This window comes from Nerophis lumbriciformis, linkage group LG39 (assembly GCF_033978685.3).
Source record: "Nerophis lumbriciformis linkage group LG39, RoL_Nlum_v2.1, whole genome shotgun sequence".
In the NCBI taxonomy this organism is placed as follows: Eukaryota; Metazoa; Chordata; class Actinopteri; order Syngnathiformes; family Syngnathidae; genus Nerophis; species Nerophis lumbriciformis.
Window position 1 is genome coordinate 16,743,230 of NC_084586.2, and position 20,341 is coordinate 16,763,570.

At 35.4% G+C, this 20,341-nt stretch overlaps 2 protein-coding genes across 6 annotated transcripts in view; both read right to left on the minus strand.

Annotated features, from left to right (window-relative positions):
* Nucleotides 1-8,710, minus strand: part of ttyh2 (tweety family member 2) — a 225,484-nt gene extending 216,774 nt beyond the window's left edge. For all 5 annotated transcript variants that reach the window (XM_061931875.1, XM_061931872.1, XM_061931874.1 and 2 more), the window contains exon 1: nt 8,120-8,710. In XM_061931875.1, coding sequence (XP_061787859.1) covers nt 8,120-8,248 — 129 coding nt within the window. In that variant the 5' untranslated portion in view covers nt 8,249-8,710. The remainder of the gene's footprint in view (nt 1-8,119) is intronic.
* Nucleotides 8,711-9,177: 467 nt separating this feature from the next.
* On the minus strand, nt 9,178-19,195 carry rpl38 (ribosomal protein L38). The gene is made up of 5 exons (XM_061931755.1): nt 19,127-19,195; nt 18,897-18,923; nt 12,086-12,146; nt 11,784-11,906; nt 9,178-9,246 (listed from the first exon to the last, which is right to left on the minus strand). The coding sequence occupies exons 2-5, from the start codon at nt 18,897-18,899 to the stop codon at nt 9,221-9,223; spliced, it is 213 nt and encodes a 70-aa protein (XP_061787739.1). The 5' UTR covers nt 18,900-18,923; nt 19,127-19,195; the 3' UTR covers nt 9,178-9,220.
* Nucleotides 19,196-20,341: the final 1,146 nt, after the last annotated feature.

The window sequence follows — 20,341 nt, forward strand, 5'->3', positions numbered from 1 at the left end:
AAGCTAACATGTGTTAGCTTGTTAGCAACTTTCCTGGTTCATGAAGGCTGATACGAGTGAAAATAAAAATGAATAAAACCCTGTCTTAATCAAGATATTTTCCCCAAAAATATGTTGTTTTTGCATAATAACATGCAACTTTACCGCTAGCAAAGCTCAACTATATATACAGGTAAAAGCCAGTAAATTAGAATATTTTGAAAAACTTGATTTATTTCAGTAATTGCATTCAAAAGGTGTAACTTGTACATTATATTTATTCATTGCACACAGACTGATGCATTCAAATGTTTATTTCATTTAATTTTGATGATTTGAAGTGGCAACAAATGAAAATCCAAAATTCCGTGTGTCACAAAATTAGAATATTACTTAAGGCTAATACAAAAAAGGGATTTTTAGAAATGTTGGCCAACTGAAAAGTATGAAAATGAAAAATATGAGCATGTACAATACTCAATACTTGGTTGGAGCTCCTTTTGCCTCAATTACTGCGTTAATGCGGCGTGGCATGGAGTCGATGAGTTTCTGGCACTGCTCAGGTGTTATGAGAGCCCAGGTTGCTCTGATAGTGGCCTTCAACTCTTCTGCGTTTTTGGGTCTGGCATTCTGCATCTTCCTTTTCACAATACCCCACAGATTTTCTATGGGGCTAAGGTCAGGGGAGTTGGCGGGCCAATTTAGAACAGAAATACCATGGTCCGTAAACCAGGCACGGGTAGATTTTGCGCTGTGTGCAGGCGCCAAGTCCTGTTGGAACTTGAAATCCCCATCTCCATAGAGCAGGTCAGCAGCAGGAAGCATGAAGTGCTCTAAAACTTGCTGGTAGTTGACCCTGGATCTCAGGAAACAGAGTGGACCGACACCAGCAGATGACATGGCACCCCAAACCATCACCCAACCATGCAAATTTTGCATTTCCTTTGGAAATCGAGGTCCCAGAGTCTGGAGGAAGACAGGAGAGGCACAGGATCCACGTTGCCTGAAGTCTAGTGTAAAGTTTCCACCATCAGTGATGGTTTGGGGTGCCATGTCATCTGCTGGTGTCGGTCCACTCTGTTTCCTGAGATCCAGGGTCAACGCAGCCGTCTACCAGCAAGTTTTAGAGCACTTCATGCTTCCTGCTGCTGACCTGCTCTATGGAGATGGAGATTTCAAGTTCCAACAGGACTTGGCGCCTGCACACAGCGCAAAATCTACCCGTGCCTGGTTTACGGACCATGGTATTTCTGTTCTAAATTGGCCCGCCAACTCCCCTGACCTTAGCCCCATAGAAAATCTGTGGGGTATTGTGAAAAGGAAGATGCAGAATGCCAGACCCAAAAACGCAGAAGAGTTGAAGGCCACTATCAGAGCAACCTGGGCTCTCATAACACCTGAGCAGTGCCAGAAACTCATCGACTCCATGCCACGCCGCATTAACGCAGTAATTGAGGCAAAAGGAGCTCCAACCAAGTATTGAGTATTGTACATGCTCATATTTTTCATTTTCATACTTTTCAGTTGGCCGACATTTCTAAAAATCCCTTTTTTGTATTAGCCTTAAGTAATATTCTAATTTTGTGACACACGGAATTTTGGATTTTCATTTGTTGCCACTTCAAATCATCAAAATTAAATGAAATAAACATTTGAATGCATCAGTCTGTGTGCAATGAATAAATATAATGTACAAGTTACACCTTTTGAATGCAATTACTGAAATAAATCAAGTTTTTCCAAAATATTCTAATTTACTGGCTTTTACCTGTATATAAAAAAAGTTAGCTAGCTAGCAAGCTACTTCCTCATTCAAAATTAGGAAAATACTTTTTTTTTTTGCTTTTTCGTAAACCGGCTCGCTTCCTGCCTGGTAAATAATACAATTATGTTACGATCGACAAGTCGGCACATAAAGGATGGCGCCAGCTTTAAAGGCCTAGCCGTGTTTTCCGACGCTCGTCAAACATTTATCGCCGTCTTCTACGGACACGCGGGGACAAAGTTCTAAAATCTAATTCCGTATTCTTAAGTCACCACTTCGACCCCTCGCAAACCGTTAAACGTGCGTGTTGTTAGCATTATTGCAACTCGAGCTAGGGAGAACATATACCCTGATGGGACACAAGATTAGGTACAGCTGCCAAATATGGACGCAGGAAAGGGAAGTCAGATGAGGTCCAACCTGCTGACCTACACATGATGTCCTTTTTCCCCCCAACACACACACACACACACACACACATTCCATCCCATTCAAGGATTTTGGTGCACACAACAAGTCCGCCGGGCCAATCAGGAGTGCTCCAGTCGGTCATGTGACTCCGCCTCTTTAATGAAATGATGAGCTATTAGGTCAGCGCACACCGGAGTCGCAGTCGTGGAAACAAAACAATACGCTGACAAATGGCGGTCACATGCACTTTACAACACGTCGCACTGTATAAATGATATTGTACGTGTCGCCAATTGCGGGCCTCGTTATCGGCCAATTAAGTCAGACATTGGTGGTCTTATTCGGGCCATTTAGAGACATTCCAGAGTAATAATACACATGCAGATAATATAAGAAGTATTTATTTGACTTGTAACGTTAGGCAAGGATTACACACGGTGCTATAGGCAAATGCAGTAATATTTGTTTAAAAATGAAGAAAAAAAAAAAATATATATATATATATTTTTTTTTTTTAAATAAATATTGATCAAATATATACAATGTATATATACAATTATAATATTTTGTATTTATTTATTTAATTTTTAAGATGTTTTATGTGTTTTTAAACTACTTTTGTATCCTTTTAAACTCTGTAGCACTTTGAGATTGACAAATGTAAAGTGTTATACAAATTAAATGTATTATTTTTATTATTATTATTGATATACACACAACTAGAAAATAAATGTAAATGCATTGTGTCACATGGTTTTAAATGTAAATGTTCTGTGTAGTCTACTAATTTTTTTTTAAAGATTAATAATATATATTAAAAATAATAAAAAATACTTATATAAATAAACACATGCAATAATATACATATACATAATATAATAGTAATACAATAAAAATACACAAAAAATGCATTGATATACCTTGTGTCGCATAGTTCTAAGTGGTTTTCACAACGGAATCAAGTGTAAAAAAAAGTTCTGTATACTTTATAAAAATAACAATAAAAAAAAAAAAAAACTCTGAAAAATTATAATAAATATTAATAAAATATATGAAATTGGAGTAACAGGAAAAAAATATATATATATATAATAAATATACGCACAGCTAAATAAATATAAATGCGTTGTGTCACATAGTTTTAAGTGGTTTTTTATATTGAATAAAAGTGTTAAAAGTTGTGTACAAGCTACTAAAATAAAACTAAAATAAAACATTATCAATGATACATATTCAAAATAATATAATAGAATTGAAATAAAAATACACAAATAAATCCATAAATTTACTTTGCGTCGCTTAGTGGTTTTTATGACGAATAAAGTGTTAAAATAAATGTTCTGTATACTTTACGTGTATAAGAATTTAAAAAAAAGAAACTGATAAAATAATAATAAAATGAGAATAAGAATAGACAAAAATCCAATAAATATACACGCAAGTAGAATAAAATAATATATAAATGCATTGTGTCAGTTTTACGTGGTTTTTATATTAAATAAAAAGTGTTAAATGCTTTGTACACGCGACTAAAATAAAACAAAAAAAAACATTATTAATGATACATATTACAAGTAATATAACAGTAATGAAATAAAAATCCAAAAATAAATGCATTGATTTATCTTGTGATAGTTCTAAGTGGTTTTCACAACGGAATCAAGTGTAAAAAAAGTTCTGGAATACTATATAAAACTAAGAATTGGAAAAAAAATATATGAATATTTTGTAATAAATATTGATAAAACATATGAAATTGGAGTAACAACAGGGAAAGGATCTAATAAATATACGCACAACTAGAGTAAATAAATATAAATGTGTCACATAGTTTTAAGTGTTTTTTTCTATTGAAAAAAAAGTGTTAAATGTTTACTAAAATAAAATATTACTAATGATACTTGTTTAAAAATAATATAATAGTAATGAAATAAAAATCCACAAATAAATCCATAGATTTACCTTGCGTTGCATAGTGGTTTTTTATGACGAATAAAGTGTTAAAATAAATGTTCCGTATGCTTTACGTGTATAGGAATTAAAAAAAAAAAGAAACATTTGAATAAATAATAATAAAATTAGGGTAAGAATAGGGACATATCTAATGAATATACACGCAACTAGAATAAAAAATATATAAATGCAATGTGTCAGTTTTATGTGGTTTTTATATTAAATAAAATGTGTTAAATGTTCTGTACAAGCTACTAAAATAAAATTAATAAAAGATTATTAATGATACATGTTAAAAATAATATAATAGTAATTAAATGAAAATCCACAAATAAATGCATAGATTTACCTTGCGTAACATAGTATTTTTTATGACGAATAAAGTGTTATAAAAACGTTTGACGTATATAGGAATAAAAATAAAAATTCTAAGAAATAATAATAAAATATATAAAATTAGCGTAAGAATAGAGAAAAATCTAATAAATATACACATAACTAGAAAAAAATAAATAAATGCAATGCGTCAGTTTTACGTGTTTTTATATTAAATAAAATGTGTTAAATGTTCTGTCGAGTCTATAAAAATAAAATGTATGAAACATTTGTAATGATATATATTAAAGATAATATAATAGTAATTAAATAATAATCCACAAATAAATGCATAGATTTACCTTGTGTCACATAGTGTTTTTTATGACCACTAAAGTGTTATAAAAAGGTTTTATGTATATAGGAATACAAATAATAACAATAATAATTCTAAGAAATAATAATAAAATAAATCAAATTAGAGTAAGCATAGAGAAAAATCGAATAAATATACATACAACTAGAATAAAAAATATAAATGCAATGTGTCAGTTTTACATGTTTTTATATTAAATAAAATGTGTTAAATGTTCTGTAGAGTCTATAAAAATAAAAATAATAAAACATTATTAACAATACATATTAAAGATAATATAATATTAATGAAATAAAAATCCACAAATAAATGCATAGATTTACCTTGTGTCACATAGTGGTTTTTATGACATATAAAGTGTTATAAAAAAAGTTTTACGTCTATAGGAATTAAAAAAATAATAATTCTAAGAAATAATAATAACATATTTCAAATTAGAGAAAGAATACAGAAAAATCTAATAAATATACACCCAACTAGAAAAAAAAATATATAAATGTAATGTCAGTTTTACGTGTTTTTATATTAAATAGAATGTGTTGAATGTTGTGTAGAGTCTATAAAAATAAAATTAATAAAACATTAATGATACAAATTAAAGATAATATAATAGTAATGAAATAAAAATCCACAAATAAATGCATAGATTTATCTTGTGTCACATAGTCGTTTTTATGACGAATAAAATGTTATAAAAAAGTTTTACGTATATAGGAATTTTTTTTTTTTTAAATATTTCTAACAAATAATAATAATAAAATATATACAATTATAGTAAGAATAGAGAAAAATCTAATAAATATACACACAACTGGAATAAAAAATATATAAATTCAATGTGTAATTTTTACGTGTTTTTATATCAAATAAAATGTGTCAAGTGTTCAGTAGAGTGTATACAAATAAAATTAATAAAACATTATTAATGATACATATTAAAGATAATATAATAGTAATGAAATAGAATCCACAAATAAATGCATAGATTTACCTGGTGTCACATAGTGGTTTTTATGCCGAATAAAGTGTTATAAAAAGTTTTACGTCGATAGGAATTTAAAAAATAATAATTATTCTAAGAAATAATAATAAAATATTTCAAATTAGAGTAAAAATCGAGAAAAATCTCATAAATATACACACAACTACAATAAAAACATATATAAATGTAATGTCAGTTTTACATGTTTTTATATCAAATAAAATGTGTTGAATGTTCTGTAGAGTCTATAAAAATAAAATTAATAAAACACTATTAATGATACATATTAAAGATAATATAATAGTAATGAAATAAAAATCCACAAATAAATGCGTAGATTTACCTTGTCACATAATGGTTTTTATGACTAATAAAGTGTTATGAAAATGTTTTACGTATATAGGAATTTAAAAATAATAATAATAATAATAATTCAAACAAATAATAAAATATATAAAGCTAGAGTAAGAATAGAGAAAAATCTAATATATATATTAGAATTAAAAAATATATATATAAATACATTGTCAGTTTTACGTGTTTTTTGTATTAAATAAAGTGTTAAATGTTCTGTAGAGTCTATAAAAATAAAAATAATAAAACATTATTGATACATATTAAAGATAATATAATAGTAATGAATTAAAAATCCACAAATAAATGCATAGATTTATCTTGTGTCACATAGTGGTTTTTATGACATATAAAGTGTTATAAAAAAGTTTTACGTCTATAGGAATTAAAAAATAATAATAATTCTAAGAAATAATAATAAAATATTTCAAATTAGAGTAAGAATAGAGAAAAATCTTAATATACACACAACTAGAATAAAAAAATATATAAATGCAATGTGTCAGTTTTACGTGTTTTTATATTAGATCAAATGTGTTAAATGTTCTGTAGAGTCTATAAAAATAAAATTAATAAAACATTAACGATACATATTAAAGATAATATAATAGTCGTAAAATAAAAATCCACAAATAAATGCATAGATTTAACTTGTGTCACATAGTGGTTTTTATGACATATAAAGTCTTATTAAAAAGTTTTACGTCTATAGGAATTTAAAAAAAATAAAAAATTCTAAGAAATAATAATAAACTATTTCAAATTAGAGTAAGAATAGAGAAAAATCTAATAAATATACACACAACTAGAATAAAAAATATATAAATGTAATGTCAGTTTCACGTGTTTTTATATTAAATAGAATGTGTTGAATGTTCTGTAGAGTCTTTAAAAATAAAATTAATAAAACAATGATACATATTAAAGATAATGTAATAGTAATGAAATAAAAATACACAAATAAATGCATAGATTTACCTTGTGTCACATAGTGGTTTTTATGACATATAGTGTTATTAAAAAGTTTTACGTCTATAGGAATTAAAAAAAAAAAATGGTAAGAAATAATAAAATATTTCAAATTAGTGTAAGAATAGAGAAAAATCTAATAAATATACACACAACTAGAATAAAAAATATATAAATGTAATGTCAGTTTCACGTGTTTTTATATTAAATAGAATGTGTTGAATGTTCTGTAGAGTCTATAAAAATAAAATTAATAAAACATTAATGATACATATTAAAGATAATGTAATAGTAATGAAATAAAAATCCACAAATAAATGCATAGATTTACCTTGCGTAACATGGTGGTTTTTATGACGAATAAAATATTATAAAAAAGTTTTACGTATACAGAATTTTTTTATTTTTTTTTTATATTTCTAACAAATAATAAAATATATGAAATTATAGTAAGAATAGAGAAACATCTAATAAATACAAATTAGAATATAAAAAAATATATAAATGCATTGTCAGTTTCACATGGTTTTTATATTAAATAAAGTGTTAAATGTTCTGTAGAGTATAATAAATATGTATTTAAAAAAAAAATAGTAATGAAAAATAAATGCAAAAATACATGCATATATTTACTGTCATATAGTTCAAAGTGGGTCAAATGCAAAAAAAAAATACTAACATGGTTTTCATAAATATAAAAACAATTAAAAATAAGAAAATAAATAGACATGTTTGTGTTTGAATGAAGTGAAGTTCTACTGTACTCTCAACTTTATGCATCAATAATCATGTTCCTCACTTAGACCAGCTCGGCCACAACATTAGGTACACCAAAAGCTTCTACAATGGGAGATATTAGTTATTAATTGATGATAATTATGTGATTAGTGATTGATTGGCATGGTGCTTATTATTGTTCCTAATGTGTTGGCCCCCTTGGTTCGAGTCCAAATATTAAATATTAGGGACAGCCTACCTCCGGTGTACCTAATGTAGTGTCCTAATCGATACCGACCTGCTGGTAGTTCTCGTCCTCGGGCTGGAAGACGTTGTCCACGGGCTGGAACCGCAGGTTGATGTGGGGGAAATTGTGCAGCCAGTAAGTCCACCACGGCGCGATGTAATCCACGCGAGAAGAAGACATCCCTGCTCGGCGGCTTAAAAACAAGCAAGAAGAAAAACTACCAAAATAAAAAAGTTGAAATAAACGCAGCCTCCACGCGTTTTAAGGCCAAAGTTGGTCTCAGCGGTCCCGTCTCGCGTGAGACAAAGGCGGGGATGGGAACATGCTCGGTGCGGCGTGGGGGTGTACACGCACGACCAGACCCAAAAAACACGCCGTACGAGCACGCGAGGGTGTCCCGATCCGGTTCGATCCAGGAGTAATCTCGCCTGTGTGTGGATCCACGGTGCGTGGACGCGCGTCTTGCTCCGGACCCACGGCGCGCGGCCACCACCGAGCGGGAGCGCGCGACGCCACCCAGTGGGGATGCGTGACCCTTGAGGGAGTGGGGGCGGGGTCGTGACGGACTGAAGTGTCCACGAGGAGCGTCCACGAGTGGAGTGGGGGGGACTGAGCAAGCCTTTTCATGTCATGTTGCTTTTGTCCCAGTTTGCTGCTTGAAGACAAGCAGAGTTAAAGTGCTGCTTTGCCGCCACCTGGTGGACAAACACTGTGCCGCACTTCTAACATGTTTTAAATACAAGTCGCTAAAATATTTATCAGCAAGCTTTCTGTAAACATGGAAGTTTGAAATACTTACAGTACTGAATACTACACTTTATATTGGCTCGAGCAGCTAATATTTATAAATGGTGATAAATTGTACCCAGATTTCAAACAATTTCCCTTTTAGATCATTAAAGTTTGTCTAAGTTGTCTGAGTGGTTTATTTTCACCTCATTAAGTGAGTTTCTCTTTCAAAACATTTCAATCAGAAGTTGGAAAGCAGCTTCCATATCATTAAAAACAAAACTGATATGTTATCTTTAAAACTTTAACAGACTAAAGTGTTTCATCAAATAATCCATGTGAGGTTTAACAAACTTGTAGATTTCAGTCAACACAACTGATTGCTTTTCCAATTTTTATTACAATTCTCTTTACATCACAAGTTTACTTCAGCTCCTTGACAGCCAGACCTGCAGAGACAAAAACATCACATTTACATCCAACACCTTTTAACTCAACATCATTTTATATGACGCTTGGAAATAATGTGTCAAATAAGTACTTTTTCTTTTCTTAAATGTTAATCCTTCTTTCCACTTTGACAAAATAACATATTTACTGCATGAAATGACATCTTTTAATCAGTTATCCAATATTGTAACATCCATCCATCTTCTTCCGCTTATCCGAGATCGGGTCGCGGGGGCAGCAGCCTTAGCAGGGAAGCCCAGACTTCCCTCTCCCCAGCCACTTCGTCCAGCTCCTCCCGGGGGATCCCGAGGCGTTCCCAGGCCAGCCGGGAGAGATAGTCTTCCCAGCGTGTCCTGGGTCTTCCCCGCGGCCTCCTACCAGTCGGACGTGCCCGAAACACCTTCCTAGGGAGGCGTTCGGGTGGCATCCTGACCAGATGCCCGAACCACCTCATCTGGCTCCTCTCCATGTGGAGGAGCAGCGGCTTTACTTTGAGCTCCCCCCGAATGACAGAGCTTCTCACCCTATCTCTAAGGGAGAGCCCCGCCACCCGGCGGAGGAAACTCATTTCGGCCGCTTGTACCCGTGATCTTGTCCTTTCGGTCATAACCCAAAGCTCATGACCATAGGTGAGGATGGGAACGTAGATCGACCGGTAAATCGAGAGCTTTGCATTCTGGCTCAGCTCCTTCTTCACCACAACGGATCGATACAGCGTCCGCATTACTGAAGACGCCGCACCGATCCGCCTGTCGACCTCACGATCCACTCTTCCCTCACTCGTGAACTAGACTCCGAGGTACTTGAACTCCTCCACTTGGGGCAAGATCTCCTCCCCAACCCGGAGATGGCACTCCACCCTTTTCCGGGAGAGAACCATGGACTCGGACTTGGAGGTGCCGATTCCCATCCCAGTCGCTTCACACTCGGCTGCGAACCGATCCAGTGAGAGCTGAAGATCTTGGCCGGAGGAAGCCATCAGGACCACATCATCTGCAAATAGCAGACCTAATCCTGCAGCCACCAAACCAGATACCCTCAACGCCCTGACTGCGCCTAGAAATTCTGTCCATAAAGGTTATGAACAGAATGGGTGACAAAGGGCAGCCTTGGCGGAGTCCAACCCTCACTGGAAACGTGTCCGACTTACTGCCGGCAATGCGGACCAAGCTCTGACACTGATCATACAGGGAGCGAACTGCCACAATCAGACAGTCCGTTACCCCATACTCTCTGAGCACTCCCCACAGGACTTCCCGGGGTACACGGTCGAATGCCTTCTCCAAGTCCACAAAACACATGTAGACTGGTTGGGCAAACTCCCATGCACCCTCAAGGACCCTGCGGAGAGTATAGAACTGGTCCACAGTTCCACGACCAGGACGAAAACCACACTGTTCCTCCTGAATCCGAGGTTCGACTATCCGGCGTAGCCTCCTCTCCAGTACACCTGAATAGACCTTACCGGGAAGGCTGAGGAGTGTGATCCCACGATAGTTGGAACACACCCTCCGGTTCCCCTTCTTAAAGAGAGGAACCACCACCCCGGTCTGCCAATCCAGAGGTACCGCCCCCGATCTCCACGCAATATTGTAACATTTATTTTTCTAAACAATGTTTTTGTTTACATACAAATACCTAAAATATCTGCTTGAGTTATGATTTCAAAGCAAGCTACCAATTAAATTGCACACTTAAATGACAGCGAAGCATTTTACTCTAACTTGAAACAACTCTAGTACTGTTAGTTTGTTAACTCTAGTACTGTTAGTTAGGGTTTTTACAGTGAGTGACTGTAAAGTGAAAAACAGGCCCACATTTTAACGGTAAAAACTGGCAGCTCAGTTGCCAGAATTAAAAAGAAAAGTGTGGTACTGTTTTCCACTTATGGTAAAACATTGTAAAAAAAACAGGCAAAATCCAATATTGTGTTATAAGCAGCAATAACTGATGTGGCCTTCAAATAAAAACAAGTTTGACAACCCTGAAAACATTTAAAAAAATAGGAACTAGCAGTGAAAAAAAAAACTTCAGTTCTATTGTAACTTTTTGCACGACCATTATATAATAAAATTATATTTTATTTACATGTTCATTGTTGAACATTTAATGTAATTAATGTAAAAAGACATTGTATACTTTTTTGAAATCATTGCAATAAAGTAAAAAAACAAAATATTTTCTATTGATAAAACATTGAAATAAATAGTAAAAAGCAGCAAACAAAGTTGTAATTTTATTAGATAGTGAAAAAAAACAACTTGTCCTAACAGTGTTAAAGGACAAGATATATATATAATTTTGTAAAATCATTACAATAAATTCAATTATAATTATAGACCTTGAAAAAAACCATAAACAACAAAAAACGTTTTTTTTATTGTATTGTAAAATTAAAAAGACATAAGCCAACAGCAAATGGTGCATTGACTTGATATCATTAAATACAACTTGACAACTCAAAATTAGTGTAAGAAAATGGAGCAAACCATCAGCAACAAAGAGGTGTCAGGTGCATATAGCGAGCAGAACTCACCTGGAGGAAGTGACTGCTTGAGCTTCTCTGCCTTCTCCTTGTCAGTGATGACCAGGGTGTACAGGTACCTGCTGCAGCGCACCTTGAACTTCACATTGTCCTTGTTCTTCTTGATCTTTACGGCTGCACACACACACACACACACACACACACACACACACACACACACACACACACACACACACACACACACACACACAATGGTCTTTGTTCATGCTCACAATATCCTCCTAACAGCACAAGGACTGCCACCATCCTAGTAGTAACAAGACTTTTAATAGTCCAATTACAGGACTACTTACACTTGGCATCCTTCCTCCTGGCCGTCAGCAGGAAATCTTTGATTTCTTCAATCTTGCGAGGCTACAAACAAACAATCGCACATTACTGCCTCCGCTTCAACACAAACCAGCTGTCAATAACAGAAGAAATTAACAAATTAAAAAGATGGTTTGACAAAAACAGACTATCGTTGAATCTCAGTAAAACTAAAATAATGCTATTTGGTAACAGCATACCTGCCAACTTTTGAAATCAGAAAAACCTAGTAGCCAGGCCCCGGTAGGTCCAGGACAAAGTCCTGGTGGGGGGTTCAGGCTTCGCCCCCCGACGCAAAATGATTAGCATTCAGACAGGTTAAAATGTTGCTAAAACCATCACTTTTCTATCAGTCACAGTGACTTTTCAGAACAAAAATATTACAGCAAAAATAATATGGGTTGATTGACATGTTTATTCTGTAAGCTAACTTCAATAGTTTGAAATTATTTTGACAGTTGTCCTGTCAACCTTTCACAAGACTTCAATTTGTTCATTGAAAGTATAAACAGTATAAACACTTTTTACAGTAAACAAATGGTAAAACAGTACTAAACAATTCCATTAAAAAAAAAAATTGGTGTCATTATTAACTTTCTGTCCAAGCTTGTATAATCTACTGCCTTGTTCAATTGTAAAAAATATTCTGTGCCTAAAATTCACATTTCTATCACAATTATCATACTGTAAACATGGTAAGCTAACTTCATTAAAATTAATAGTCCTGTCAATAGCATGGAATTACAATTCAAATGGAGTTTTTTTGTAAGCCTTTCAAAAGAATTCAAAATATGAAAATTAATTGAAGCCATCAGACACTTGAAAAGAGGCACATCACATCTCTAATGTAATCATTTGAACTTTTCAACAGAAAATAGCACTGCAAAAATATTAAGGACATACTTCTGTATTTTGGTAGTTATGCTGTCAACATTTAACAAGATTTCTTCAACTTGGACTTGAAAGCATAAATAGTATAAACACTTTTAACAGTATAACAGTACTAAACAATTCCAAACCTTTTTGTTTGCTCAATTATTGCCTCCGTAAATAAAACTTCGGCATTTATCACATCCAAAGAATCTGTTTGGGCGACGAAAAACGTTGAAAGTTTTCCACTTGTATCGCTAGCAACGGCATTAGACTTGTGTTTTTTTGTCCCAACGTGGTCTTTTACATCGCTAATTCCTCCGTGTCCGATTGAGAAATCTTGTCTGCACAAGGTGCAATTCGCGTAGTTTTCACCCTTTTTGGAACGGATAATTATTCCCGGATAGGCTTTTGAATATTCTTCACGGAATGACTGCAGTTTTCTTTTCGGTTTAAGACTCGTATGCGATTTTTCTCCGGCTGATTCCATGATCGTTCGCTCGTTTGGAAACAATGGCCTCGTGCTTGGCAGCGGTGCTATAAATAGCCTCGCGCATGGCATTCGGAATGGCTCGATAGGAAGTTACGGGAAGCAGTGTCGATTGTCATTGTTACGCCATTTCGTGAATAAAACTTTAAAAAATATACATTTTTTAATTAATGAAAAACCGTATTTTTTATCACTGCAACCGTAACCCGGAATAGGTTGATGAAAACCGTACTAATTACGGGAAAACCGGAGTAGTTGGCAGGTATGGTCTTGTAATTAATGTACCGTATTTTCCGCACTATAAGGCGCACCTAAAAACCACAAATTTTCTCAAAAGCTGACAGTGCGCCTTATAACCCGGTGCGCTTTATATATGGATAAATATTAAGATTCATTTTCATAAAGTTTCGGTCTCGTAACTACGGTAAACAGCCGCCATCTTTTTTCCCGGTAGAACAGGAAGCGCTTCTTCTTCTACGCAAGCAACCGCCAAGGTAAGCACCCGCCTCCATAGAACATAAAGCGCTTCTTCTACTGTAAGCAACCACCCGCCCGCGTAGAAGAAGAAAAAGTGCGCGGATATTACCGTACTTCATTTCCTTTGTGTGTTTACATCTGTAAAGACCACAAAATGGCTCCTACTAAACGACAGGGATCCGGTTCATGAAAAGACGCAATCTCTCCATCCGCACACGGATTACTATTTCACAGCAACTGATATTCCTGTGAACCGCACTGTGGATACAACGGGAGCACGTACGGTGAATATTCGCACCACAGGGAATGAGAAGTCATCCTTCACTGTGGTTCTAGCTTGCCATGCTAATGGCCAGAAACTTCCACCCATGGTGATATTCAAAAGGAAGACCTTGCCAAAAGAGACCTTTCCAGCCGGCGTCATCATAAAAGCTAACTCGAAGGGATGGATGAAGAAAAGATGAGCGAGTGGTTAAGGTAAGTTTAAGTTTACGCGAAGAGGCCGGGTGGCTTTTTTCAGGCAGCTTCATCCATGTTGATATACGATTCCATTTGCGCCCACATCACGCTGGTTTTAATATATTATTAAAGTTTGACTGACCTATTTGACTGTTTTTTTTACATTCCTTTAGCGCAGTTAGATGCGGCTTACAACACGGGGCGGCTTATAGGTGGACAAAGTTTTGAAATATGCCGTTCATTGAAGGCGCGGCTTATAACCCAGGGCGCCTTATGGTGCGGAAAATACGGTACATCAGATTGTATTTTTTTGTATTTAGTGTATTAGATTCCGTAACTAGTGTTAGGATCCCACTGTACGCATAATCTGAAGAGCATGGAAAAAAGCATTTCACTGTACTGTACTCTGCATGTGATGAATACAACTTGAAACTATAAACATACATTACAAACTATAAAATCACTAACTGTTATTAAATTGCAACAGTCTAAGTTTTCAACAATATTAATACATGTAAAATACATTGTTATTCAGTTAAAATGTCATCTGTTGTGGTTGTCACAATATGATTCATAATCTTTACGTCTACCTATTGTTTCATGTAATGCTTTGAAATTAAGAATAATTACTACATATAGAAACATGTTGTTTAGCAGGCTTTCCAATGATAACAACTTTTATTAAAATGGGCTACATTTTAAGACAGCTGACATCTTGAAAGTCTGATTCAACAAAAAAAAGGTCACACCTAAAATAATTGTCTTCAAATTAAGTTGTCCAAAAAATGTACTTTAACCGGTTATAATAGTCCATAGTTAAATGTTTATCACAGGAATGTGACAGATATCACTAGAATCGTCTTTACAAGGCATGTATGATCGAACTGTATATCTATTTAAAAACATAACATACCTAGGGACGGCGTGGCGCAGTGGAAGAGTGGCCGTGCGCGACCCGAGGGTCCCTGGTTCAATCCCCACCTAGTACCAACCTCGTCATGTCCGTTGTGTCCTGAGCAAGACACTTCACCCTTGCTCCTGATGGGTGCTGGTTAGCGCCTTGCATGGCAGCTCCCTCCATCAGTGTGTGAATGTGTGTGTGAATGGGTAAATGTGGAAGTAGTGTCAAAGCGCTTTGAGTACCTTGAAGGTAGAAAAGCGCTATACAAGTACAACCCATTTATCATTTATCATTTATTCAATGGTGCTACGTTGTCAAAACTAGCAAGATGGCTGTTAGGTAACTGTAGGTTTGTATTATTTCCTCCAATAATAAGATTTCAAGGCGTATTGTATAATTCAGTGTTTTTCAACCTTTTTTGAGCCAAGGCACATTTTTTGCGTTGAAAAAATGCGGAGGCACACCACCAGCAGAAATCATTAAAAAACAAAACTCAGTTGACAGTAAAAAGTCGTCGCAATTGTTGGATATGACTTTAAAGCATAACCCAGCATGCATCAATATAGGTCTAGTGTTTTAGTTCTTGTCTTGCGCTCCTTTTTTGGTGGCTTTTTCTTTTTTGGGGGGTATTTTCCTGTAGCAGTTTCCATGTCTTCCTTTGAGCGATATTTCCCGCATCTACTTTGTTTTTAGCAATGAAGAATATTTCAGTTGTTTTTATTAGGTATGTCCAATAATGGCTTTTTGCCGATATCCGATATTGTCCAACTCTTAATTACCGATATCAACCGATACCGATATATACAGTCGTGGAATTAACACATTATTATGCCTAATTTGAACAACCAGGTATGGTGAAGATAAGGTCCTTCTTTTTTTTTAAGTTAACAAAATTAAAAACATTTTCTTGAATAAAAAATGAAATAAAACAATATAAAAAGTTACATAGAAACTAGTAATTAATGAAAATTAGTAAAATTAACTGTTAATCCAATCCAATCCACTTTATTTATATAGCACATTTAAACAACAAAATGTTTCCAAAGTGCTGCACAACAATATTAAACACAATTAAAAACAATATAAAATAAATATGATTAAAAACAATTTCAAAGGGTAAAACCAATTAAAACAGTAAATAGAAAGCAAAAAGCAAAATTTTAAAAACACAGAGGACAACAGAGGACCACACAACTCACGTAGTGTTAAAAGCCAGAGAATAAAAGTGGGTCTTAAGACGAGACTTAAAACACTCCACTGTGGGAGCAGTTCGAACATGGAGGGGCAGAGTGTTCCAGAGCTTAGGGCCGACCAGAGAAGGCCCTGTCTCCCCTGGTTTTAAGTCTCGTCTTGGACACCACGAGCTGGAGCTGGCTCTCGGACCTCAGAGCGCGCGCAGGATTGTAAGTTTGGATGAGGTCCGAGATATACTGAGGTGCCAGTCCATGTAAAGCTTTAAAAACACACAGCAAGGTTTTAAAATCAATTCTAAAATGAACAGGGAGTTAAAGGTTAGTACTATTAGTGGACTAGCAGCACGCACAATCATGTGTGCTTACGGACTGTATTGATATATAATGTAGTAACCAGAATTGATATATAATGTAGTAACCAGAATATTAATAACAGAAAGAAACAATAACATTATTAATTAATATTATTAATTATTAATAACAGAAAGAAACAACCCTTTTGTGTAAATGAGCAACAGTAATTAACTAAGTTTATTATTTGCCAAAAAAAAAAATGTTTGAGCTTGAACACAGATTTTTTGGGTTGGTGCACTAATTGTTAGTGTATCTTGTGTTTTTTATGTTGATCTATTTAAAAAAAACAAAAAAAAACGATAATAAATAAAACGATACCGATAATTACATTTTAAAGCATTTGTCGGCATGCCGATATTATTGGACATTTCTAATTTTTATCCTTCTTTGTGGGGACATTGTTGATTGTCATGTCATGTTCGGATGTACTTTGCGGACGTCTTTGCTCCACAGTAAGTCTTTGCTGTCGTCCAGCATTCTGTTTTTGTTTACTTTGTAGCCAGTTCAGTTGTAGTTTTGTTCTGTATAGCCATCCTTAAGCTTCAATGCCTGTTTTTAGGTGCACTCACCTTTTGTTTATTTTTGGTTTAAGCATTAGACACCTTTTTACCTGCACCCTGCCTCCCGCTGTTTCCTACATCTACCGTATTTTCCGCATCATAAGGCGCCCTGGGTTAAAAGCCGCGCCTTCAATGAACGGCATATTTCAAAACTTTGTCCACCAATAAGCCGCCCCGTGTTGTAAGCCGCATCTAACTGCGCTAAAGGAATGTCAAAAAAACAGTCAGATAGGTCAGTCAAACTTTAATAATATATTAAAAACCAGCGTTCTAACAACTCTGTTCACTCCCAAAATGTACGCAAATGTGCAATCACAAACATACGTATATCAACATGGACAGAGCTGCGTGAAAAAAGCCACCCGGCCTCTTCGCGTAAACTTAAACTTACCTTAACCACTCGCTCATCTTTTCTTCATCCATCCCTTCGAGTTAGCTTTTATGATGACGCCGGCTGGAAAGGTCTCTTTTGGCAAGGTCTTCCTTTTGAATATCACCATGGGTGGAAGTTAGCATGGCAAGCTAGAACCACAGTGAAGGATGACTTCTCATTCCCTGTGGTGCGAATATTCACCGTACGTGCTCCCGTTCCACAGTGCGGTTCACAGGAATATCAGTTGCTGTGAAATACGGTAGTAATCCGTGTGCGGATGGAGAGATTGCGTCTTTTCATGAACCGGATCCTTGTCGCTTAGTAGGAGCCATTTTGTGGTCTTTACAGATGTAAACAGGAAATGAAACGTACGGTGATATCCGCGCGTTTTTTCTTCTTCTTCCGGGGGCGGGTGGTTGCTTACAGTAGAAGAAGAAGCGCTTCCTGTTCTATGGGGGCGGGTGCTTACCTTGGCGGTTGCTTGCGTAGAAGAAGAAGCGCTTCCTGTTCTACCGGGAAAAAAGATGGCGGCTGTTTACCTAAGTTGCGAGATCGAAACTTTATGAAAATGAATCTTAATATTTATCCATATATAAAGCGCACCGGGTTAAAAGCCGCACTGTCAGCTTTTGAGTAAATTTGTGGTTTTTAGGTGCGGCTAATGGTGCGGAAAATACGGTACAAAGCATTTAGACACCTACTGATATGGAAGAGTATTACACGGTTACTCTGCCGAGCTCAAGACAGCACCGACACTCAACAACAACACATCATTTGCAGACTATAATTACTGGTTTGCAAATAATATTTTTACCCAAATAGGTGAAATTAGACAATCTCCCACGGCACACCAGACTGTATCTTACAGCACACTAGTGTGCCGCCGCATAGTGGTTGAAAAACACTGGTATAACCCGTTTAAGTAATGTTATGTCGGTAAATACACGTTAGCGAGCCAACTATAGCAGGTCAACGTGCTAAAGCTAGCTCGGCTAACGTTAGCATTAAGCCTACCGTGTTCGTTAACATTGATTTAAACTAAAAACTACGTTCGCTGTAGGCATAAAATCCAACAATTTAACAGGTTATATTCAGCATAAAGGCCACATTGTTCTTACCATGATGCCGTGTCAGTGGACTGAACGCTGCGGAAGAGCACAGACTCAAGTTAGCGAGACGGTTAAAAACACTGCACACACAAACGAATAATATGACAAATAGCTTGATCAACGTGTGGCTAGAGAAGAGTGTTAAAACACGTCGGTGTAAATATGATGTAATTGTTAGCGTTTAAGACGATGGATGATGATTATGTTCAATGTTGTTGGTGTGGGAATGTAAAGCTCACCGGACAAGCTAAGAGAGGAACGAAAAAGGGGTTGTACTTCCGGTAGGAAGTGGTTATATAAAGCACTACGGCAAGCGCAGAGGGTTAAAGGAAAAGCGAATCGACAGGTTTTCTATTTAAATAAGTATAAACGAGTACGCTCGACATAAAACACTTGTTTAGCAGAATATAACACATTAAGCGGACAATCGTGACCATGAAGTACTATAGATAGTTAATAAATATAACGAAGAGTAGCCATAATGGAGTAAACAGTGCATACACCTGCTGTCTTTACATCCAGCCTATGCCAGGGGAGCACATTCTAAAAATACTATACATTAATTATTGATGATTGACATATTCAAGGCTTCAATTATTCCATAGTGTTTTTGCCATAAAAAAAACGGTGTTTTCTTTGACAAAAAGTGCATAAATCATAGAACACATTTTTTAGACCTATGTATTGACACATAGATCTGAAGTTGAACTCGAAGTTCAGGCGTGAGAAAAAAATAAAATATTATAACACGTTTTTAACATTTTTATGACTGAACACTTCTAGGTCCCAATTTTAGGGAAGCCCATATATATATATACATATACCTATATACACATATATATACATACACATATATACATGGGCTTCCCTAAAATAATATATATATATATATATATATATATTATTCATATTAAAAGTGTCCAAACTAATATATATATATATATATATATATATATATATATATATATATATATATATATATATATATATATATATATATATATATATATTAGAGATGCGCGGTTTGCGGACACAACCGCGGAGTCCGCGGATTATCCGCGGATCGGGCGGTTGAAATTAAAAAAAAATTGATTTTATCCGCGGGTCGGGTCGAGCGGTTGAAATAAAAAAAAATTAGATTTTAAATAGATTCAGGCGGGTGGCAGTTAAACCAATTGGGAAATATATATACATAGTTAAATGTTGTTACCCACATACGAAAAACGAGCAGGCACCTGCAGCATATGCCACAACAGAAGAAGAAAAAAAAAAAAAAGAGATGGACACTTTTACGGAGCGGAGAAGGGACGCCTCGCCGGGGTCCGGGACCGAGGCCCCTTCCCCCGAGAGGGCCCCACCGGGGGCCGTAGCTGAGGCGATCCACGAGAAGGGCCCGACGCACGTCCAGGGTCACCACCGCGCCCACCGCACCGACACCCCGCCTCGTCCGCCTT